Source organism: Delphinapterus leucas, chromosome 7 (genome assembly GCF_059928025.1).
Source record: "Delphinapterus leucas isolate spDelLeu-1000000601 "Yukka" chromosome 7, BTC_Dleu_Yukka2, whole genome shotgun sequence".
NCBI lineage: Eukaryota > Metazoa > Chordata > Mammalia > Artiodactyla > Monodontidae > Delphinapterus > Delphinapterus leucas.
In genome coordinates, this window is record NC_143135.1 from 55,115,529 (window position 1) to 55,141,712 (window position 26,184).

The window sequence follows — 26,184 nt, forward strand, 5'->3', positions numbered from 1 at the left end:
TAAAGGGCTAAAAAAATGATGGCACATCTACTTGACAGAATATTATGCTATCAGTAAAAATGGTAAGTATGAAGTTAATATGAAAAAAAAAGCATATGAGGTAGTGGTAAATATAAAAAGTAGACTACAGGGGCTTCCCTGGTGGCGCAGTGGTTGAGAGTCCGCCTGCCGATGCAGGGGACACGGGTTCGTGCCACATGCCGCGGAGCGGCTGGGCCCGTGAGCCATGGCCACTGAGCCTGTGCATCCGGAGCCTGTGCTCCGCAACGGGAGAGGCCACAACAGTGAGAGGCCCGCGTACTGCAAAAAAATATAAAATAAAAATAAAAAATAAAGATACTGACAATGAATGCTCCTATCATATTCTCAGACTCATATTTGTTCTTGACAACTATGTCAGAGAACTACCGCAGTCAAAGCTTAAGGGCATTCTGTTACTGTTCAGAGAAAGGATTTACTCACTCTTCCATGAGAACTGCTGTTGAAAGGAGTCACAAAATAAGACCAGACCTTTGTAGTTTCTAACAAATAGAAAGTGAATCTTGCCTCTTGTAATTGTACAAGTACTTTTACAATTGTAAAAGTAACTTGTAATTTGGTTCAATTTACTAAGATTTTAAATTAAAATGTAATCTAGTCATCCTAATTAACAAATTCATAGGCTGTAAAATTAAATCAACACAACGTGGCATATAGCTACACTGATTTTGGTTTCAGAAACCCAGTTTAAACAACAAAGAATTCAAGTTACCCTCAGATCTGACATCAGCTTCTTGTCAAGCGTCTGTTCCAAGAAATGAGAACTGACTTGCTCCATAGAGCCCTATAAAAAGGAAGAATCCAGAGCAATTAAACAACTTTTAAGATCGGAACAATATCTTCAAATTCAAAGTTTGCCGCCAACTTAAATGCATAAAGATAACATTATTCTTTTTTAATTCTAATTTTTTTTATACAGCAGGTTCTTATTCGTCATCAGTTTTATACACATCAGTGAATACATGTCAATCCCAATCGCCCAATTCATCACACCCCCACCACCCCCACTTTCTCCCCTTGGTGTCCATACATTTGTTCTCTACATCTGTGTCTCAATTTCTGCCCTGCAAACCGGTTCATCTGTACCATTTTTCTAGGTTCCACATATGTGCATTAATATACGATATTTGGATAACATTATTCTTGATAGTAAAGAGCCCTATGGGTTTTGAATCATCAGGAAAATAATAAAATCACTAGCAGCAGCAGCTAGCATCTATATAGAGCTACTAGGTGTCATGCACTGCTCTAAGTGCTTTATACATATATTAATGCATTTAATACTCACTACAACCCTATGAAGTAAATACTAATATGAGTCACGTTTTATATAAGAGGGAAAGAAGGCACAAAAAGATGAAGTAATTCATTCAAGGTCACAAACAGTGTAAATTACAGAGCTGGGCTATAAACCCAGGCTCCAGAATCCTTTGCCTTAACTACTACTCTCCACTGCCTCTCCATCCCTTTTCATTCCATCCTTTCCATTCATTTGTCCATTCATTCATTAAACAAATGTATACTTAGCAACCGTTCCATTATATGCCTAGAGTTACCAGGAACAGGTACACAAAAATAAAAAGACATCAACTCTACACTCAACAATCACACACTAGTGAGGGAAATTGACAAGTAAAGAGATTACTGCATTATGGTATGAAATTTTATAATATACATTTATAAAGGGTGCTATGGGAACTTAAAGAAAAGCAGTATGGGGTGGAGGCAGAGAGGTATATCTGGGGAACTGGAAATCACAATTAAATGCATAAAGAAAATGTCATGTGGGAAACATCAAGTGGTTCTATGAATAGAACATAGGACGGGGGTACCGAACGAGGCAAGACATGTTGGTAGAAAGCAGGTCATAAAGGTCTTTGTTTGCTATGGTAAGGAGTTTGCCTTATGAATAATAACTCTATAGATAATTTCTATTAAATATTTAATGAGCTCAGTAATGTACAAAGACTTGCATTTTAAAAATGTATCCCTCCCAATAATCCCATGAAGAATGAGCATTATCCTCACTTTTTATTTATTTATTTTTTACGAGAAATTGAGGCTGAGAGATTCAGTAACTTGCTCGTTTCAAATAAGAGAGAAACATAATCAGATTTATACTCATAAACATCATCTTGGCAGCAATGAGGCTAATGGACCAGAAGGAACCCAAAACAAAGCAGAGACACAAGTTAGGAGGCTATTTAAAGCAGGTCCTAGACATTCTTAAGGAATATATTGGAAATCTTCTCTAATTCCCAAGTTAATAAATATGGAAATGTTTATATAGGCTCAGACTTTTTCTCCAATCACATTTTCCATATCAAGTTACATGTTCTTTGGGAGTACTCTTACCCAAGTTAACACCTTTCCTACAATTCTAGAAGGGCAATTGTACTGTTCACCTTAAGTAGTTTCAAAACCACTTTTTCTTATCTCTACATGGTATATAGTTTGTTACATAGGTCTAAGCCAATACCAAATCTAACATTCATTTTTTTAATGCAAAACATCAATTTTATGAATAAAAACTATACATTTTTAAGAACTCCTCACTTTCTCTTTAGTCTTACCACCAACATTAATAGTTGTCTTTTCTTTGGCCGCACCATGAGCCACGTGGCTCTTAGTTCCCCAACCAGGGGCTGAACCCGTGTCCCCTGTATTAGAAGTGCAGTGTCTTAACCACTGGACTGCCAGGGAAGTCCCCAACAGTTGGCTTTTTAACAGGCACTTTGTTTTTCTACAAAGAATGAAAGTTTTAATGACTTCACAGTAAGTTACTGGAACCCACAGTCTCAACGTCCTCCTCCAAAGCCTTCAACTGAGCTCTCTCCCAACACAGTAGCAAAGAGGGGGTACTATTCAAATCCTAGCCTCAAAAAATTGCACATCATTATTTGTAACAAGTTTCCAGTGTTATGTAAGAATAGCTGAAGCTTTCCATTTTAAATCCACAAATAGCAAGAACCTTACAGCATAATCCACTTGAAAAATAGTAAAACCTGAACTGTTACAAGCACAGTGGAAATAGAGAAGGGATAGATTCAAGGTATGTCGAGAAGGTAGTACTGATAAGAGTTGATGACTCAGTGGATACGAGACACAGAGAAAGAATTCTCAAATGCCTCTAGGTAAATGATGGCACCATTTATGAAAGCACAGAAGGAGGAAATCTGGACCTAAAAGATAATGAGTTCATCATAAAGTGCATCTCACCAATCAGAAAAACATCTACATTCCTGTATACTTTGACCAAGACACATATATTCAGGTAAAAGCTCTCCAACTGTACTACTACCCCTACTTAACAATCTATAACACTAAGAAAACTGATATTTAACAAACAAGTGCGTCAAACCTGCTCTCAGAACAAAAACTGCTCAACTAGTATAATAACATAAGTCTATGCACTGTTTGCCTATTTCAATTTTAAGCTCCTAGCCTCTATTCATTAGGTGATGAAAAAGAGCAGACCAAAAAAAAAAAAAGATGGACTACTATGTGAGACATAAAACTGCCACTGACTAGGACAGCTACATTTGCCCTGGGAAAGACTAGCCCTGGGCAGAGTTACAAACATAAAAACCTACAGTCTACAGTCTAACTGTCTGAAAATGTTATAATTTTTAAGGTCAAAGACTTCCGGAGCCTTACTAATAAGGTTTAAATTATTTAACATCTTAAAAAGAAATCATTAAACTAAGGACCCTATTCTAGATAGGATGCCAATTACCATAATTAATTTCAAAGTAGTGACTGTATTCTAAATAGTCCCATGGAGCTATATTCTTGAAAATCAAGTTTCTTTGCTCCATCAGGGAAGTTACAGATAACTGAAAACCAAACCTTTACATGGTTTTGAATTTTCTGATACATCCCATATCTGAAATTTTTCATCCTGCTATAAGCCAAGAAGAATGGACTCTATTCTTTCTGTACAAGATGGCCTTAAGTCTACAGCCTTATCATTTCAGCTAAGTTCTTGAAAACCTGGCTTCTACGTTCCTCCCAAGCTTAATCTTGTCACACATCATCAAATCAAACATTATCCCCCACACCAAGAAGTACTAAACTGCTTGTAGTTTAACGTGATATTGTAGTTTAGTATGATATTAGCATGCATGATAGTGTACTCATGTATCTCTGCTCATATTTTCTCCTTCTCTACTTCTTTACCTAGCTAACCCATACTCATCATTCAAAGTCAACTGAGAAACACCTCGTCCAAGAAGCCTTCTGTGCATGTGTTAGGTGCTCTTTACTAGGAGTACCAGTATTGTAATTGACTGATTGCCTATGTCAACCTACCTGACTATCCACTTTTTTTTTTTTTTTTTTTTTTGCGGTACACGGGCCTCTCACTGTTGTGGCCTCTCCCGTTGCGGAGCACAGGCTCCAGACGCACAGGCTCAGTGGCCATGGCTCACGGGCCCAGCTGCTCCGCGGCATGTGGGATCCTCCCGGACCAGGGCACAAAGCCGTGTCCCCTGCATCGGAAGGCAGACTCTCAACCACTGCGCCACAAGGGAAGCCCAAAGAATAGTTTTTCTGTTTTTTTGGTTTTTTTGTTTTTGCAGTAGGTGGGCCTCTCACTGCTGTGGCCTCTCCCGTTGCGGAGCACAGGCTCCAGACGCACAGGCTCAGCAGCCATGGCTCACGGGCCCAGCCGCTCCACGGCATGTGGGATCTTCCCGGACCGGGGCACGAACCTGCGTCCCCTGCATCAGCAGGTGGACTCTCAACCACTGCGCCACCAGGGAAGCCCTATCCACTCTTTTGAAGGCACAGATTATGCTCAGAGTTTGCTGAATTGATGAATATGTAGTCTAAAGACCATATATGGTTTACCTGATCACGGATTTGTCTACTCAAGAATTGGAGCAGGGGAGTTTACCTCTTAGCTTTCACAGAGGAACTAGTAAACCAGCAGGGCCTTAGCTGCATAACTGCAGCTCCCAATATATAACTGGACCCGCACTAGGAAGGAATTCTACATGGGCTTTAGAGCATGAAGTATCATTTACTATCTATGTGGCCTTGGACAAATTATACTTTTCTAAACCTTAGTTTTATTATTTATAAAATAAATAATATAATATCTACCTCAAGGAGTTTAAAATAATTATAAACAAAAAGTGAGTATGTATGTAAGTGTATGTACAGGCATATATTTACGTGTGCCTGTATATGAAGAAATGGGTGTATGTGCATGTGTATGCATGTATGACTAAAAGTGCCTAGCTTAGTGGGCTAGGAACTCTATAAATAGTAACAATTATTATTATTAGCAAAATTAGATTATTAATTACTTTTGAAGTATAATCATACTTGTGTAATTTAGAGTTGTTTGGATTTGAAATCACTTAAATAACATAAAGCACTTGAGTCAAATTATAGTCATCTAAGTGAAAATCTTTTCAATTCACCACTGTGATTCATTATTCATACAGCTTTACATAAATGAATTTTAGATTCTATGGGGTACAAAACTAAAAAATTTGGGGCTTCCCTGGTGGTGCAGTGGTTGAGAGTCCGCCTGCCGATGCAGGGGACACGGGTTCGTGCTCCGGTCTGGGACGATCCCACATGCCGCGGCCCGTGAGCCATGGCCACTGAGCCTGCGCGTCCGGAGCCTGTGCTCCGTGACGGGAGAGGCCACAACAGTGAGAGGCCCACGTACCGCAAAAAAAAAAAAATTTGAATGACTCTGCTTTAAGGATTACTTTTCTAACTGCCTACTCAGATGACAACATATCATTGAATTATTCCTCTAAAACATCCCCTCACACACACACAGCACACTGTAGATGCTCAGTACACGCTGAATGAAGGAATCTGATGAATGATTGGATTGTTCGGAATTTTAAAATATCCACAAATCAAAACAAGGCTTTAAAATGTGAATTCAAAAATAAAATCACTAACAGCTGGCTTGTTTAACTCTATATTTTATTATGGACAAGAAATATAATCTGTAAGCAGGAAATACTGAAATCATCCAAGTTCCTTATTTTTCCATGAAAGTGCTTCACATAGGTTTCAGCAGTTACCCCCAAAATACTGGTCAAAGGACTAGGGGTATCACAGGATCTGTGTCCAGTACAATCAAGTCCAAACTTTTTAGCCAACAATCTTACTAAGACTGGCATAGTTGGGGGCCCTCAAAAGAGAAGTTATCAAAAAGAATTTCAGATATCCTTGCTGTGATATTAATACAAATTTTTATAGATAGCTACATATATATTTATATATTATAACAACCCCACCATCTTGCATAGTGTAGTACTTCACAATTTATACACATATTCACAGACAGGATCTCATTTGAGTGTCATGACAACCCTGTGATGTAAACATGAGAGATATTATAAGCCACTTAACAGATGAGGAAATGAGACTAAGATAAAGTGACATGTCCAAGACAACACAGGTATAAAATAAGGCTGAGCATTACGCCAACCCTCCTTCTTCTATAAGACAGTTCTATCTCTGAAAAGTTAAAATTTTTCTTATAGGGGGCTTCCCTGGTGGCGCAGTGGTTGAGAGTCCGCCTGCCAACGCAGGGGACACGGGTTTGTGCCCCAGTCCGGGAAGATCCCACATGCCGCGGAGCGGCTGGGCCCGTGAGCCATGGCCGCTGAGCCTGTGCATCTGGAGCCTGTGCTCCGCAACGGGAGAGGCCACAGCAGTGAGAGGCCCACATACAGGAAAAAAAAAAAAAAAATGTTCTTACAAATATACTAGAGTCCCCAAAGGCAAAACAGTAGGAAAGAATGAGGCTAAAAGTCAGATTAGCATCTGAATCTCATTCTACAACTTCCTATCTGTATAAATTGAATAATTTACTTAAATTCTCAGAGCCTCAGCTTTCTCACCTGGGAAGTGGGAATAATAGCACCTACCTTGCTGGGTTACTGTTAAGAATAAATGGGATAATAAAGCAATTATACTCCAATAAAAAAAAAGAATAAATGAGATAATTAAGTGGCCTCATAGCAAAGTATCTAGGCCATACCAGGTGCTTAGTAACGGTAACAATTATTTTTATTATTATGTTCCTTTTTCTCTAGACTTTGGTTGTCTAATATGCTAACAAGATTAAATAGGATTATCTTTAAAATTCTTTCTAGTTCTTAAAGACTACTTCTCTATGAGAAAGTGAACAACTTCTTTCTATTTTAAGAAATACTAAGGTTTATAAAAGTGCATTACACCTGTCTCTATCTAGTTTCTCAAAATGTTTTACAAGTGTAACAGGTAATATGCTCATTAAAGAAGATGTAACTTACCAATAGCTTTGAAGCTTGAACTCGAACCACCCAGGAGCCATCACTGACCATGTGACAAATTTTTCCAAACGCATCATCAACTAAGCGAATTTCTTCATTAGAAGAAGGGATTGGGACAATGCTAAATTAAAAGAAAAGAAACCACAAGTGACAAAACATGAGCCTAAAATTGCAGGTTCAATAAACTGAGAATGACCAATGAAAATCAGCACAAATAGAAATGATAACTGAATAATTCAAATCCTATAATGATGAAATACATTTTAGAGTAACCAAATCAGTCTGGGATTTGTTTATTTTTAGTTGCAATGCAAATTTGTGTCTTGAGTAAAAAGTATTTAACACTGAAGATTCAAAGATTTATGAGATACCAAAAACAGCTACCACAGAGTTATCTTTAAGTTTATTCTCTCTTATAATTGCATTGCGGTCAATATAGCAAGTCTCAGAATAAACCAATATAAAACATACTTGCAAATCTGGTCCTAAATGAAAAGACAATTTCCAGCTAGTCTTTTTTTTGCGGGGGGTGGGGGGTGGTGTCTATGGGGGGTGGTGTCTATAGCTTTATTAACTCATTCTTGTTTTTCAATTTCAGTAGGTAGTTTAATGAAGAGGAAAAAACACTTCTTTTTCCTATAAAAGGAGTTCTATAAAACAGAATAAATAATACGTGTCTCTCCACCTCAAAGAATCACTGTGAGATAAATTATTTAATTACTGTGAAAAAAAAATTTTTATTTTTGGCCACACCACACAGCTTGTGCAATCATAGTTCCCCGACCAGGGATTGAACCCAGGCCCTCAGCAGAGAAAGCACCAAGTCCTAACCACTGGACCACCAGGGAATTCCCTATGAAAATATTTTTAACCAGGAAAACACTACATAAGGGATCATTATTCTCAAATTCACCTGGTATCTTTAGCTGGCATTTGTATTTACTAAAATGTGCCCCAAACCATTTTAAAGACTTTTTTTAAGGGTTGGGCAGAGGTGGAGTGGATAGCATTTGAGAAAGACCATCCAATCTCTTCATCTATAGTTGAGGAGGTTGGGACCCAGAGAGGCGAAGTGTCTTTCCCAGCATACACAGAAAGTTCAAGGCAGAGCTGAAAAACAAGGACCAAGCATCCTGATTTTCAGGGTCCATGCTCTTCCCCTATTCCATACTGCCTTCCAAAAATCTAACCAACATTCCTTTTCTGGAGGTGGGCTTTCTGCATGGTGGGAGGAGAGAAAAATGGCTTAGCAATGAACAAAAGCTGGCTTACACCCACACTGACCTTTCAGGATAGAGCTGACTGACAACCCAGATAAGCTGGACTGCAGCACTGCGCACTTGTTCATAGTCATCAGAGAGCAATTTACAAGCCTGCAAACAAGGATTCCAAAAGTCTGTTAGTTCTGTGTCCTCCCAGGTGATGTTCAAACTATTTTCAAAATGAAGATACGGTGGCTGGATAAGGATACCAATCAAAACACATATGGGGTGATTTTAACTTCTTGAACCTTTGCCCAACAAAGAATTCTTGGCCTCTGCCAGCTGCTCTGCCTGTGTTCTGACTGTGTACCCTCCCACTCCATGTCTGAAAGGAGAACCACAGATTGATAGATAGCACAAAAGCCATCTAGAATAGCATCAATCATAGCAAAGCTTGCCGGGAGCCCACAGTGCTACCCTGACAGGCTCAAACACCAAAGATGAGTTTTTTCCCTATCTGTAAAAGTAGAGCACAAATTTCTGACTGACAGTCCATCTGAAAATTCAAGCACTCTAAATAAATGTACAATTTTAACGTTAAGCTGCCAAAAAGAGGCCAAATTTTCCTTTTTTACTTTAGTCTGAAATGGAATATCCCTACTCCACCCACAGTCATAGCTACACCCTAGACTTCAACAACACCCAGAAAACGGTTTTTGAAATTTTAAAATCTTATATTCCATGCTTTGACCATATATGCTACTCTACCAGCTCTTCCATCGCCATGACTTAACCCATCACACCTGCTCTTCATCCCACTTAAGTTACCTATCCGTTTAAGCAGGGTCTCTCAACCTTGCTATTATTGACATTTTGGACTAGATAATTCTTCGTTGTGAGGGGCTGTCCTGTGCAATATAAGATATTTAGCAGCATCCCTGGCCTCTACTCACTAGGTAGTTGTAGCACTGCACCCTCTTCCTCTCCCCAGCAACTGAAATAGTCAAAAATACCTCCAGACGTTGCCAAACGTGCCCTGGAGGGCAAAATCACCTTGGTTGAGAACCACTGCTTTAATTCTGTCCTTTCTTTCCAAATAAACCACCTTTGCCTTGCTCTATACCCGTCCTTACTTCAGTCTCTTTTTGTTGTTGTTTAGTTTTTATTTCATAACCATAAACTTAACTTTGCAATTCAGCTAACTTGGAGGGGAATAAGGAAAATATGGAACCCAAAGAAGTGCAATGAGAGCACAAAGATTACAGTATATTTTGAGCAGATGGGGATGAAGGGGTGCTCTCCTGAGCTACAGAAGGAATGGTCTGGTGGTTAAGATAAAACACAAGTCAAATTTATTACTAGATTTGTCCACAGTCAGCAATGGTGATCTTCTTGCTGGTCTTGCCATTCCTGGAACCAAAGCGCTCCATGGCTTCCACAATATTCATGCCCTCTTTCACCTTGCCAAAGACCACATGCTTGCCATCCAACCACTCAGTCTTGGCAGTGCAGATGAAAAACTGGGAACCGTTTGTGTTGGGGCCAGCATTTGCCATGGACAAGATGCCAGGGCCCGTATGCTTCAGGAGGAAATTCTCATCATCAAATTTCTCCCCATAAGTGGACTCGCCACCAGTGCCATTATGGCGTGTGAAGTCACCACCCTGGCACATAAATCCCGGAATTATTGTGTGAAAGCAGGAACATTTATAACCAAAGCCTTTCTCCCCAGTGTTCAGAGCACGGAAGTTTTCTGCTGTCTTTGGAACTTTGTCTGCAAACAGCTCGAAGGAGACGCGGCCCAAGGGCTCGCCATCGACGGCAATGTCAAAGAACACGGTAGGGTTGACCATGGTTGGGCAGCGCAGGAGGTTCCGACGTGGCGGCGTCTGCAAAGCCACTTCAGTCTCTTGACAGCATTGTCTGCATCATCATACACAACCCCCTCAGGATTTCTGCTACAGCTGCTCCACAAACATAAGACTTTCTCTAGTCTTCACAAGGGCAGCAGAGCACTGGCAAAGACCACACTCTCTAGGGGATTGGTGATTCATGATCTCAAACCTTATTAGTCCTACTCTGAAATCTTTTACACTCCTGCTTTCCAATTCCATTTCCCAAGGCAGCTTTTCTTTTTTTCAGAACGGTGGCTAATGAGCCTTTTTTTTTTCTTTGGCTGTGTTGGGTCTTCGTTGCTTCATGTGGGCTTTCTCTAGCTGTGGCGAGCAGGGGCTACTCTTCGTTGCAGTGCATGGGCTTCTCATTGCAGTGGCTTCTCTTGTTGCGGCTCACAACAGTAGTTGTGGCTCAAGGGCTCTAGAGTGCAGGCTCAGTAGTTGTGGCACACAGCCTTAGTTGCTCCACGGTATGTGGGATCTTCCTGGACCAAGGCTCGAACCCGTGTCTTCTGCATTGGCAGGCAGATTCTTATCCACTGTGCCACCAGGGAAGCCCCAAGGCAGCTTTTCTTAACCTTTTCCTCAGGAATTCTATCCTACTACCAGCTATAAGGCGACCTGTTTATCTGAGAAAAATCAAGGTTCTCAGGCACAAACCCACTCAACTACTCCACACCAGTTATAAATTCATTTATTCCTGTATTCTCCCACCCCTTGTTTTCTCAATATCTGAGGGAAAAGGGTCCTTTCTAGTTCCTAATCCTTCTACTTTTGCTATGGATCCCGTCACTTCCTCACATGACCATCCCTTACCATCCTCCAAAATAGATCCTCTTTGTGATAATCTATGATAGCATCCTATTGATTTACCTCACAGCAATACTCATATGCTATAACTGTGTTTGCTTATTTGTTAATTGCCTGTCTTACCTATGACAATGTGAAGGGCATGGGTCCTATCTATTATAACATGCTTGGCATTATACAGCCAGCATTTAGGTACTCACTAACATTTGTTGGATGAATCAGCTCATGAATCTGATTTTCTGCCTCAAGCAACTTACTCCAGCATTTATTCCCCTTTGTCTCTTCTATCATAACACTAGCTCTCCCTTCAACATATAAACATACTTAGCAACTGTCTTTAAAATACAGGAAAAAAAACAACAACCCTTAATCCTATGCCCCCTTCTACCAACTTCTACCCCACTTTCCTATCATAGTCAAGCTTCTTTAAAGTACAGTCATAGTCAATAGACTTTAAATGCCTCACCTCAAAAGACCCTGATCTGGCTTCCCCCAGTCCCAGCACTCCACTGAAATTGCTCTCTTTAAACTCACTAGTGACCACTTTGTTGCTAAGTCCCATGACCAGATTTCAGTGCTATCCTAAATGACCTTTCACCAGCATTTGACACTGCTGACTATGAGAATGCCCTCTTGCCTTTTCTGGAATATATTCTTCCTCCTCCTCCATCAAGCTGCTCCTCAGTTCCATTCTAGGGCTCCTTTCTTAAACGTTGGACCTCACCCCTGGCTCCATCCTCATCACTTCCAATCTTCTTACTCTCCCTGGGTATCCCCATGACCCCTAGATATTGATGGCTCCAAATATCCACCTCCAGCTCTGATCTTTCCTGAGTTCCAGACCTGGAATTCTCCTCATAAGTATCCCATCAACCCTTCAAACTCAAGATAATCAAAGTGAACTCATTATAGTAACTAATTCTACCTCATATCTCAAATCCTCCCCCATCATTCCATCCTCACTCCCTTGAGGTCCACAGCATTGCTTGCCTAACCAACTGACACAGTCTTATGTCACTAAACATCTGAATCATCGGACTAACTCTTTTTCCTTTGAGTCCTTACTCTACAAGTTTCCTTTAATTATTTGGTTTCCCACACAGTTTTCCTATAGGTCACACCAACATAACCATTCTGAACTCATTCTACTTCATTTGTAAAAGAACGTACTTGGTTTACACATCAGTCATAGGGGTTTGGCTAATTATCCTCTTCCTCTAAAAGCTAAAACCACTCTCAATAGGCTAACAAAAACTGGTCTCTGAGCGTGGATTTAGATTTCTTGTCTCTAGATACATCCGATAATTCTACAAGAATAAATGTAAGGGCTTTTGGTTAGGCACTCGGTCAGCTTCTCCTAATGATACTATAATTTTATTGTGCTTTTCCTTACCAATGCTATAACAATCATGTGATATCTTTTCATACGATGCCATGGTCTTGGTCATCCTCCTCCAGAAATACTCCAGTTTCTCAAGTGTGGTGCCTTGAATTGACTTCAGGTTTGAAGTCAATTTCAGTCAACCAAACAGAGATCAACAAGACTACCACTCTCCTTACTCTGAACACTACACTTCTCTTTGTATACTCTGGCATTCATACTGAGCTACCTAAATCCTCCCAAATGTCCTCCTCACATGCACTAGTGCTATTCATTACATATTCCCCATTCTCTTCTTAGAATGTATGTTTTGGATACAACTGCACATTCATCACAACACTGCCACTGTTAGCCAGCTGAAGCTCTATGTTTTCAAATTCTGACCACCAGCGTGCCACCCTCCCAGTTTCATGATTTCTCCACCTCCCTCCTCTTCTAGACAGCAATCATTTAACGTACCTGAGTATAAATTGTTTGGTATAATTTCAGTCCTCTTTCATGGAGCTGCAACTAGATAATAAAGATACAGTTTAAGTATTCTGAAAAAAAATCAATATTTCCAATGTCTCCCCACAATCTCATATATTTTTTCCCCATTATATCACATTAACATGGTTCCCTCTGGCCAAAATCAGTGCTATATAAATAAGAAACCTGGACTTTTCAGTAGAAACACTCAAACACTTAATCAATCTAACCCATGGACTGTCCCAAGGGGATATCAGAAAAAATACGAAATAATGATAAGGAGGCTGAGGAAGAAATGGTTAACACCATCTCCCCCTAAAGAGCAACCCTCCCCCATAACTTTCACCTATACTTCTGAAATACAAAGATATAACCTGTACCTACTGTACTATAATACCAAGTAACATCTCTCCCATAGACCTGGGATACAAGTTGTACCTTCCATGTTTCAGAAATGCAGGTGAAAGCTACCAAAGAAGCCCAAAGATAAGCAACTGTTGTAAAGGAATGTGTGCCTTTGAGTTCTGTGATGCCACCAACACCTTCCTGAAAGTGTGCATAAAGTATACCCTGGGGGGGATTCAGAATGTATCCAAGGTGGCATTAGCCATTAACTTAAAAAAAAAAACAAAAAACAGTATCTCCATTTAGTTTCCATGATCACGTTTACCATGGCTTTTATAGCTGCTGTTCTGACACGTGGGTCCTGGTCACTGAAGTAATCCCCTATAATCTTCTGGACGTCTCTGACAGCTAGGCCTTCTGCATCTTTTGTGACACTTTTCTCCAAAGAACCCAGATTACCAAGTAATTGCAGGCACTTATTTCTTACACCATGTGAGGTATCTGTCAGGTGCTACAAAAAGAAAAGAGAGAACAAAAGGACATGATTAAGATATCTTAAAAATAAACAAAAACACAGAAACAAAAGCACTGTATCAACTTTAGGAATGACTTCAAACACTACATTCTCACTAGTCTGTCTAGTCTCATGGGTTTGTTGTTGTTGTTGTTTTTTGTTTTTTTTGGCCATGCTGTGTGGCTTGTGGGATCTTAGTTCCCCAACCAGGGACTGAACCCAGGCGCTGGCAGTGAAAGTGCCTAATCCTAACCACTGGACGGCCAAGGAATTCCCTTCATGTTTTTTGAGTATGTGTCTTCCAAAAAGAAGCATGAGTCCTTAGAAAACAAGACTCCCATTTATTCAACATTATACTCCCAACAGCAAGCACCTGGCCTTGTAAAGACTAGGTACTTTAAAAGTGACCCCTTTAATTGCATTTTATTTACTATCAAATCTAAAAACAGAAGAAAAATTCATAAATTTTCAAATTTTTAATATTCATACAGAAATATGCAAAAATATTAAATGTACAGCTCAATGAATTTTCACAAAACACACACAAATAAGAAGCACCCAGATAAGGAAGTAAAACATGACCAACTCTCCCAGTAACTACTCTACCACCATCAAAAATAGCCACCATCAGGCTTCGTCCTCCCCAGCAAGAAGCTAGGCCCTTCCTCTTGGGAGCTGCTGTAGTATCCTCTCAGGCATCAAACTGTACTGCAGTGTCTTGTTTTCACAAGTCCATTTCCTTTAAGACTGTGCTCCTGGGCTTCCCTGGTGGTGTAGTGGTTAAAAATCCACCTGCCAGTGCAGGGGACACAGGTTCAATCCCTAGTCCAGGAAGATACCACATGGTGCAGAGCAACTAAGCCCATGCGCCACAACTACTGAGCCCATGCACCACAACTACTGTAGCCCACACGCCTGGAGCCTGTGCTCCACAACAAGAGAAGCCACCTCAATGAGAAGTCCGCATTTCTCAACGCGGGATTAAGCTGAGCTTGCCACAACTAGAGAAAGCCCACGTGCAGCAACGAAGACCCAATGCAGCCAAAAAAAGAAAAAAAAAAGACTGCTCCTTTCAGAATCTTTTATATGTTGAGCACAGAGTACAGAGACTAAATATGGATTATAAAGGGCCTTCTTTTGGGGGTTCTTAGGAAAACTGAAAGTAAATTAATTTAAATTAAGTGCATGCAAAGCATCTGCAGTGTTGTGAGAATTCCATAAACATTAGCAGCTATTGTTACTATTACGATTATTATTAATAATAAAATTTGCTTCCTTCCACCTAAAAAATAAAATAAAATAAAAAGCCACCATCACCAAAGCAATCTTGAGAAAAAAGAATAAACCTGGAGGAATCATGCTCCCTGCCTTTAGACTATACTACAAAGCTACCATGATCAAAACAGTATGTTAATGGCACAAAAACAGACACACAGGACTTCCCTGGTGGCTCAGTGGTTAAGAATCTGCCTGCCAATGCAGAGAACACAGGTTTGAGCCCTGGTCCGGGAATATCCCACATGCCACAGAGCAACTAAGCCCATGCACCACAACTACTGAGCCTGCACTCCAGAGCCCACAAGCCACAACTACTGAGCCCGTGTACCACAACTACTGAAGCCCGTGTGCCTAGAGCCCATGCTCCGCAACAAGAGAAGCCACTGCAATGAGAAGCCCGCGCACTGCAACAAAGAGCAGCCCCCACTCGCCACAACTAGAGAAAGCCCGTGTGCAGCAACAAAGACCCAACACAGCCAAAAATAAATAAATAAACACATTTTTAAAAAGACAGACACACAGATCAATGGAACAGAAGAGAGAGCCAAGAAATGAACCCACACACTTATGGTCAATTAATCTACAACAAAGGAGGAAAGAATATACAATGGGGAAAAGACAGTCCCTTTGATAAGTGGTGCTGGGGAAACTCTACAGCTACATGTAAAAGTATGAATTAGAACATTTTCTCATACCATATACAAAAGTAAACTCAAAATGGATTAAAGACCTAACTGTGGGACTTCTCTGGTGGTCCAGTGGTAAAGAATCCATCTTCCAATGCAGGGGATGCAGGTTCAATCCCTGGTCGGGGAACTAAGATCCCACATGCTGCAGGGCAACTAAGCACGCACGCCACAACTACTGAGCCCATGTGCCTCAACTAGAGAGTCCTTGAGCTACAAACTACAGAGCCCACGCGCTCTGGAGCCCACACGCCACAACTAGAGAGAGAAAAACCCACACACCACAACTAGGGAGAAGCCTGCACACCACAATGAAGAGCCTGCATGCCACAATGAAGATCCTGTGTGCCTCAACTAAGACCCAACGCAGCCCAAAAAAAAAAAAAGACCTAAATGTAAGATTAGAAACCATAAAACTCCCAGAAGAAAACATAGGCAGAACACTCTTTGACATAAATCATAGAAATATTTTTTTGGGTCTCTCTCCTAAGGCAAAGGAAACAAAAGCAAAAATAAACAAATGGGACCTAATTAAACTTAAAAGCTTTTGCACAGCAAAGGAAACCACTGACAAAAACAACCTAGTGAATCGGAGAAAATATTTGCAAATTACATGACCAATAAGGGGTTAATATTCCAAACATATAGACAGCTCATATACCTCAATATCAAAAAAACCCAAACAACCTGATTACAAATTGGGCAGAAAACCTGAACATTTTTCCAAAGACATACAAATGGCCAAGAGGCACATAAAAAGATGCTCAACATCGCTAATCATCAGAGACATGCAAATCAAAACTACAATGAGACATCATCTAACACCTGTCAGAATGGCAATCATTAAAAAGAACACAAATAACAAATGTTGGCAAAGATGTGGATAAAGGGGAACCCTTATACACTGCTGGTGGGGATGAAAATGGGTGCAGCCTCTATGGAAAACAGTATGGGGTTCCTCAAAAAATTAAAAATAGAACTACCATATGATCCAGCAATTCCACTCCTGGGTATATATCTGAAGAAAACAAAAACACTGCTTGGAAAAGATACATGCACCCAATGTTTACAGCAGCATTGTTTACAATAGCCAAGATATGGAAGCAACCCAAGTGTCCATCAACAGATAAACGGATAAAGAAGATGTGGTGTACGTGTACACACACACACACACACACACACACACAATGGAATACTACTCAACCACAAAAAAAATGAAATTTTGCCATTTGCAACAACACAGATGGATCTGGAGGGTATTATGCTTAGTGAAATAAGTCACACAGAGAAAGACAAATACTGGGTGTTATCACTTATAATGGAATCTAAAAAAATAAAACAAACAAATGAATATTACAAAACAGAAACAGACTCACAGACATAGAGAGGAAACTAGTGGTTACCAGTGGGAAGAGGAAGAGGAGTAAAATAGGAGTAGGGGATTAAGATGTACAAACTACTATGTATAAAATAAGTAAGCTACAAGGATATATTGTACAGCACAGGATTATAGCCAATATTTCATAATAATTTTAAATACAGTATAACCTATAAAAATACTAAATCACTGTGCTGTACACCTGAAACATATAATACTGTAAATCAACTATACTTCAACAACAAAAAATAGCCATTATCTTGACTTCTAACATATATTTTGTCTAGTTTTCTACTTTATAAAATCAAATAGTGCCTGGCTTCCTTTGCTTAATATTATGTTGGTGAGAATCGTCCACAGTATGGCATTATAGCAATGGTTTATTCATTCTCATTACTGTACAGTATTCCATTTGTGTACACACCATAATCCATTTATCCTTTCTACTGCTGATAGATATTTGGGTTATTTCCAGTTTGCGGCTATTCTAAATAATGCTCTCTGCTTATTCTTGAATGTGGCTTTTGGTATACATGTTCACATTTCTGCTGAATATACAGTAAGAAGTGAAATTGCTGGGTCACAGGACATGTATATGTTCAGCTTAAGATGAGACTGCCAAATAGTATTCCAAAGTGGTTGTACTAACTGAACTTATTTACACTCCCACCAGTGATATGTAAATGTTCCAGATATGCCACATCTTTGTCAACCCTTAGTACTGTCAATCTTCTTCATTTTGGCACTTCTCACCATCATTTTTAACAAATTTTCAGTTATCTCTCCCTCAATCCTAGTCCACTGCTACTGAAATAGGCTATTTGCATAATGCAATAACAGGAACTGAAAATACTTTAATGAAATGACTAATTTAAGGGCTGGGCAAGAAATATGTAAGAAGAACCTGGGAAACCTCGTGCCAAAAAGCAAGGAAATATCAAGGACTAATTGAGTCCAGATCAAAAGGACACAGAAGCCAATCTGTAGGGGTTCCCACTGTCAACATATATATGACACCAAAAGGAAGCAATCAAATCCAGAATGTAGGACATAAACAAGACCAGTGATCCAGTTTCTTCAATAAATCCGTGGCAATTAAAGGAAAAACAAAAGAGGCCACTGTTACTGATTAAAAGAAATTCAAGAGACTATCCAAAGGTAATACACGCTAATCCAAAAAAAAAAAAACAAAACGAACTACAAAAAGATATTTATTGCAATTAAAAAAATTTTAATATGAACTGGTATGAGATGATATGGAATAACTGATAATAACTGCATCATGGCTATATTAAAAACATATCAGTTATTATCAGTTAGAGACATACTTAAGTATTTATAATTTAAATAACATGTCAGGGATTTCCTTAAAAATATTACATTAGACTACAACAAAAAGTGGAAGGAAAAAACATGAAAAAGATTACAAAGCATAAATAATTGTCAAATTTACACCAAAAACTGGAAAGAATAAGTAAATTTGAAAATTTCCATATTATAAAGTATATATAGATTGAAAAAAAAAGACCTAGCTTCAAATTTCAGCTCTGACTCTATATATGTAACATTGATCAAGCAACTGGACCTCTTAGGGTCTCACTTTCCTCATTTATAAAGAAGGAACAATAATATCTGCCTTACCTAACTTACAGGTGTATCATAAGGCTCAAATAAGAATATAAATGTTAAAAAAAACTTTATATACTATAAAGCATGACTATTAGCTATTATTACTATAATCTAAAGTAATGAGATTACTGCATGTAAAATTGTCAATACAAAAGAGTATCTTCAGATATTCCCTTCAAGTTCACAAAATAGTATCTTTGGATATTCCCTTCAAGTTCAAATTTTCCAGGATTTTCTACCCATAAATGAAATCACTGATTGAAATCACACAAGTTTCCCTCTTGCTCACTCTAACACTGGGACATACAGTCACTGAAAGTACCCTCAGTAATCACCCATCTCTCTCCTTGTGCCTTCACCAATTCCCTATTTTATAGGATGATAATGATTAAGTGATATGTCTAATAACGCAAAGATAACCTAGTGGAACAGTTGATACTGGAATCCAAGTCTCCTGACACTCCATCTAGAGCTCTTTTCCCTATCCAGCTTCATAAATAAATAATGTCATGATTTCTAAAACTTTGCTTACTATGTTCAGAGTTGGGCATTTGAACCTTAAATACTTAAAAGCTCTACAATACCTGTTTTCTTTACATACATTTATATTGCTACTCCCAAGTATCACTATTCTCCAGCCATGACAAACTGCTTGGGTTTCTAATTACTGCCTGATAAACACAGTGATACTAAATTAATATCCCCTTCTTTTAATCATCTTTATTGGAATACAATTGCTTTACAATGGTGTGTTAGTTTCTACTGTATAAAAAAGTGAATCAGCTATACATATACATATATCCCCATATCTCCTCCCTCTTGCGTCTCCCTCCCACCCTCCCTATCCCACCCCTCAAGGTGGTCACAAAGCACTGTGCTATGCGGCTGCTTCCTACTAGCTATCTATTTTATATTTGGTAGTATATATAAGTCCATGCCTCTCTCTCACTTTGTCCCAGCTTACCCTTCCCCCAGCCTTGTCCTCAAGTCCCTTCTCTAAATCTGCGTCTTTATTCCTGTCCTGCCCCACGGTTCTTCAGAACCTTTTTTTTTTTTTTAATTCCATATATATGTGTTAGCATACGGTATTTGTTTTTCTCTTTCTGACTTCACTCTGTATGACAGACTCTAGGTCCATCCACCTCACTACAAATAGTTTGTTTGTTTCTTTTTATGGCTGAGTAATATTCCATTGTATATATGTGTCACATCTTCTTTATCCATTCATCTCTTGATGGACACGTAGGTTGCTTCCATGTCCTGGCTATTGTAAATAAAGCTGCAATGAACATTGTGATACATGACCCTTTTTGAATTATGGTTTTTTCAGGAACACCCAATTCTTATGATTAGCAAACCAGGCCACTGACACTTTGTGGAAGTAACATACACACATTCACACATATACAAAACTGAACAGGAAGATACATCAAATAAGTAAATATATTAAGGATAATGCTGTCTAAGAAAGAAGTTACAAATACTAGAAAAACACTGTCAAGTAAACACTATAGTGTTGGGTTTGACTTACAAGGAGAGATGAGAACATGATTTTTCTTACATACAGATATAGAAATAAAAATACAGATATATATGTTTGTATATGATATATATAGACATTACATTAGAATATATATATCTAATATATATATATGTGTATGTATCTCCGCTAGCTCTCTCCACTGAGAGGGCCCAGGAGTAGCAACACCTCAACAGCAACGAGCACACTTAGTACCCAGAACTTGGTTTCAAAATACATTTCACCACTAAGAGGAACCAGGGCTTCTTGGAGAAAAGCTCATTCCAGGGGTAGACTAGAGAAAGTACAAGGTGGGCCTGAAATATTTTATTGTGCCAGAAAGAAATGACGCATTAAAAAAAATATACAGTTGACCCTTGAACAACATGGTTTGAACTGAGTGGGTCCACTTATACACATTTTTTTTTCAATAGCAAATACTACAGTACTACACAGTTCGTGGATGGTTGAATTGTGGAGGTAGCACTGTGGATACAAAGGAAGTGGGTATACTGAGGAACTGCATATATGGAGGGTCAACTATAAGTTAAATGTGAATTTCTGACTATTCAAAGTGTCAGTGCCCCTAACCCCCAAGCTGATAAAGGGGTAACTGAAGAGAAAAGTCAAAAGGACATAGAAGCCAGCCTGAAGGGGTTCCCACCTGGCAAAATCAGGGCACTTGAACAAGATGAATAATGACAGTAACAGGTTATAACATTGAACAAACAAGAAATCTGAGTCCATAACTGATATAAATAAATAAATTGAAAGTTGGAGGACAATTTACATAGTTTCAAAGTAGTAGTACCATGCCACAAAATACTTATTCATTTCAAAAAGAAAGAGTAACTTTATACTGAAGAAATCTGACAGACAACACCTTAACCAAGTGATCAAAGTAAACATCATCACCAATGGGAACAAATCAAAATGGTGTACCGCCTAATAGGATACAATGAGAACAGAACAGCATCAAGTCTGTGATATTTGTGCCAAAGGTGGAAAACTTGAATCTAATTATGAAAAAATATCAGACAAACCCAAATTCAGGAATATTCTACAAAATTACTGTCCTATAATTTTCAGAAGTGTCAAGTTAATGAAATGAAGTGAAGACTGAAGAATTATTCCAAATTGAAAAAGACTGGGGCTTCCCTGGTGGTGCACCGGTTAAGAATCAGCCTGCCAATGCAGGGGACATGGGTTCGAGCCCTGGTCCAGGAAGATCCCACATGACCCGGAGCAACTAAGTCCATGCGACACAACTAGTGAAGCCCACGCACCTAGAGCAGTGCTCTGCAACAAGAGAAGCCACCGCAATGAGAATCCCGCGCACCGCAAAGAAGAGTAGCCCCTGCTAGCCTCAACTAAAGAAAGCCTGAGCACAGCAATGAAGACCCAATGCAGACAAAGAAAAAATATTAAAAGCAGCAAGGGAAAAATAACATACAAGGGAATCCCCATAAGGTTAACAGCTGATCTTTCAGCAGAAACTCTGCAAGCCAGAAGGGAGTAGCAGGACATATTTAAAATGATGAAATGGAAAAACCTACAACCAAGATTACTCTACCCGCTACAACCAAGATTACTCTACCCAGCAAGGACCTCATTCAGATTCGACAGAGAAATTAAAACCTTCACAGACAAGCAAAAGCTAAGAGAATTCAGCACTACCAAACCAGCTTTACAACAAATGCTAAAGGAACTTCTCTCTAGGCAGGAAACACAGCAGAAAGAAAAAACCTACAATAACAAACCCAAAACAATTAAGAAAATGGTAATAGGAACATACATATCAATAACTACCTTAAATGTAAATGGATTAAATGCTCCAAACAAAAGACACAGACTGGCTGAATGGATACAAAAACAACACCCGTATATATGCTATCTACAAGAGACCCACTTCAGACCTAGGGACACATACACACTGAAAGTGAGGGGATAGAAAAATATATTCCATGCAAATGGAAATAAAAAGAAAGCTGGAGTAGCAATTCTCATATCAGACAAAGTAGACTTTAAAATAAAGACTATTACAAGAGACAAAGAAAAACACTACATAATGATCAAGGGATCAATCAAAGAAGAAGATATAACAATTATAAATATATATGCACCCAACATAGGCGCACCTCAGTACATAAGGCAGTGTTAACAGCCATAAAAAGGGAAATTGACAGTAACACAATCATATAGGGGACTTTAACACCCCACTTTCACCAATGGACAGATCACCCAAAATGAAAATAAATAAGAAAACACAAGCTTTGAATGATACATTAAACAAGATGGACTTAACTGATATTTATAGGACATTCCAACCAAAAACAACACAATACACTTTCTTCTCAACTGTGCATGGAACATTCTCCAGGATAGATCATATCTTGGGTCATAAATCAAGCCCTGGTAAATGTAAGAAAACTGAAGTCATATCAAGTATCTTTTCCAACCACAACGCCATGAGACTAGATATCAATTACAGGAAAAAAACTGTAAAAATTACAAACAGGGAGGCTAAACAATACACTACTAAATAACCAAGAGATCACTGAAGAAATCAAAGGGAAATCAAAAAATAACTAGAAACAAATGACAATGAAAACACGACAACCCAAAACCTATGGGATGCAGCAGAAGGAATTCTAAGAGGGAAGTTTACAGCAATAAAATCCCACCTCAAGAAACAAGAAACATCTCAAATAAACAACCTAACCTTACACCTAAAGCAATTAGAGAAAGAAGAACAAAAAACCCCCCAAGTTAGCAGAAGGAAAGAAATCATAAAGATCAGATCAGAAAGAAATAAAAAAGAAATGAAGGAAACAATAATAAAGATCAATAAAACTAAAAGCTACTGCTTTGAGACGATAAACAAAATTGATAAACCTTTAGCCAGACTCATCAAGAAAAAAAGGGAGAAGACTCAAATCAATAGAATTAGAAATGAAAAAGGAGAAGTAACAACTGACACTGCAGAAATACAAAAGATCATGAGAGATTACTATAAGCAACTCTATGCCAATAAAATGGACAACCTGGAAGAAATGGACAAATTCTTAGAAATGCACAACCTGCCAAGACTGAATCAGGAAGAAACAGAAAATATGAACAGACCAATCACAAGCACTGAAATTGAAACTGTGATTAAAAATCTTCCAACAAACATAAGCCCAGGACCAGATGGCTTCACAGGCGAATTCTATCAAATATTTAGAGAAGAGCTAACACCTATCCTTCTCAAACTCTTCCAAAATATAGCAGAGGGAGGAATACTCCCAAACTCATTCTACGAGGCCACCATCACCCTGATACCAAAACCAGACAAGGATGTCACAAAGAAAGAAAACGACAGGCCAATATCACTGATGAACATAGATGCAAAACTCCTCAACAAAATACTAGCAAACAGAATCCAACAGCACATTAAAACGATCATACACCATGATTAAGTGGGGTCTATCCCAGGAATGCAAGGATTCTTCAATATACGCAAATCAATCAATGTGATACACCATATTAACAAATTGAAGAAGAAAAAATATATGGTCATCTCAATAGATGCAGAGAAAGCTTTTGACAAAATTCAACACCATTTATGATAAAAACCCTCCAGAAAGTAGGCATAGAGGGAACTTTCCTCAATATAACAAAGGCCATATATGACAAACCCACAGCCAACATCGTCCTCAATGGTGAAAAACTGAAAGCATTTCCACTAAGATCAGGAACAAGACAAGGTTGCCCACTCTCACCACTCTTATTCAACATAGTTTTGGAAGTTTTAGCCACAGCAATCAGAGAACAAAAGGAAATAAAAGGAATCCAAATCAGAAAAGAAGAAGTAAAGCTCTCACTGTTTGCAGATGATACTATACATAGAGAAACCTAAAGATGCTACCAGAAAACTACTAGAGCTAATCAATGAATTTGGTAAAGTAGCAGGATACAAAATTAATGCACAGAAATCTCTGGCATGCCTATACACTAATGATGCAAAATCTGAAAGTGAAATCAAGAAAACACTCCCATTTACCATTGCAACAAAAAGAATAAAATATCTAGGAATAAACCTACCTAAGGAGACAAAAGACCTGTATGCAGAAAATTATAAGACACTGATGAAAGAAATTAAAGATGATACAAATAGATGGAGAGATATACCATGTTCTTGGATTGGAAGAATCAACATTGTGAAAATGACTCTACTACCCAAAGCAATCTACAGATTCAATGCAATCCCTATCTAACTACCAATGGAATTTTTCACAGAACTAGAACAAAAAATTTCACAATTTGTATGGAAACACAAAAGACCCCGAAGAGCCAAAGCAATCTTGAGAAAGAAAAACAGAGCTGGAGGAATCAGGCTCCCTGACTTCAGACTATACTACAAAGCTACAGTAATCAAGACAGTATGGTACTGGCACAAAAACAGAAAGGTAGATCAGTGGAACAGGAAAGAAAGCCCAGAGATAAACCCACACACATATGGTCACCTTATCTTTGATAAAGGAGGCAGGAATGTACAGTGGAGAAAGGACAGCCTCTTCAATAGGTGGTGCTGGGAAAACTGGACAGTTACATGTAAAAGTATGATAATAGATCACTCCCTAACACCATACACAAAAATAAGCTCAAAATGGATTAAAGACCTAAATGTAAGGCCAGACACTCTCAAACTCTTAGAGGAAAACATAGGCAGAACACTCTATGACATAAATCACAGCAAGATCTTTTTGACCCACCTCCTAGAGAAATGGAAATAAAAACAACAAAAATAAACAAATGGGACCTAATGAAACTTCAAAGCTTTTGCACAGCAAAGGAAACCATAAACAAGACCAAAAGACAACCCTCAGAATGGGAGAAAATATTTGCAAATGAAGCAACTGACAAAGGATTAATCTCCAAAATTTTTAAGCAGCTCATGCAGCTCAATAACAAAAAAACAAACAACCCAATCCAAAAATGGGCATAAGACCTAAATAGACATTTCTCCAAAGAAGATATACAGAATGCCAACAAACACATGAAAGAATGCTCAACATCATTAATCATTAGAGAAATGCAAATCAAAACTACAGTGACATATCATCTCACACCAGTCAGAATGGCCATCATCAAAAAATCTAGAAACAATAAATGCTGGAGAGGGTGTGGAGACAAGGGAACCCTCTTGCACTGCTGGTGGGAATGTGAATTGGTACAGCCACTACGGAGAACAGTATGGAGGTTCCTTAAAAAACTACAAATAGAACTACCATACAACCCAGCAATCCCACTACTGGGCATATACCCTGAGAAAACCATAATTCAAAAAGAGTCATGTACCAAATGTTCACTGCAGCTCTATTTACAATAGCCAGGAGATGGAAACAACCTAAGTGTCCATCATCAGATGAATGGAGAAAGAAGATGTGGCACATATATACAATGGAATATTACTCAGCCATAAAAAGAAATGAAATTGAGCTATTTGTAATGAGGTGGATGGACCTAGAGTCTGTCATACAGAGTGAAGTAAGTCAGAAAGAGAAAGACAAATACCGTATGCTAATACATATATATGGAATTTAAGAAAAAAAAATGTCATGAAGAACCTAGTGGTAAGACAGGAATAAAGACACAGACCTACTAGAGAATGGACTTGAGGATATGGGGAGGGGGAAGGGTAAGCTGTGACAAAGCGAGAGAGTGGCATGGACATATATACACTACCAAATGTAAAATAGATAGCTA

The 26,184-nt window shown here is 38.8% G+C and overlaps 1 protein-coding gene and 1 pseudogene across 1 annotated transcript in view; both read right to left on the bottom strand.

Moving 5' to 3' along the window:
• Positions 1–26,184, bottom strand: part of INTS4 (integrator complex subunit 4) — a 112,278-nt gene that overhangs the window by 53,756 nt on the left and 32,338 nt on the right. Inside the window, exons 5-9 of the mRNA XM_022593907.2 lie at positions 13,758–13,943; positions 13,079–13,129; positions 8,616–8,704; positions 7,332–7,452; positions 752–823 (exon numbers count right to left, since the gene is read on the bottom strand). Of these exons, the coding sequence (XP_022449615.1) occupies positions 752–823; positions 7,332–7,452; positions 8,616–8,704; positions 13,079–13,129; positions 13,758–13,943 (519 nt within the window). The remainder of the gene's footprint in view (positions 1–751; positions 824–7,331; positions 7,453–8,615; positions 8,705–13,078; positions 13,130–13,757; positions 13,944–26,184) is intronic.
• On the bottom strand, positions 9,725–10,412 carry LOC111184907 (peptidyl-prolyl cis-trans isomerase A pseudogene; annotated as a pseudogene).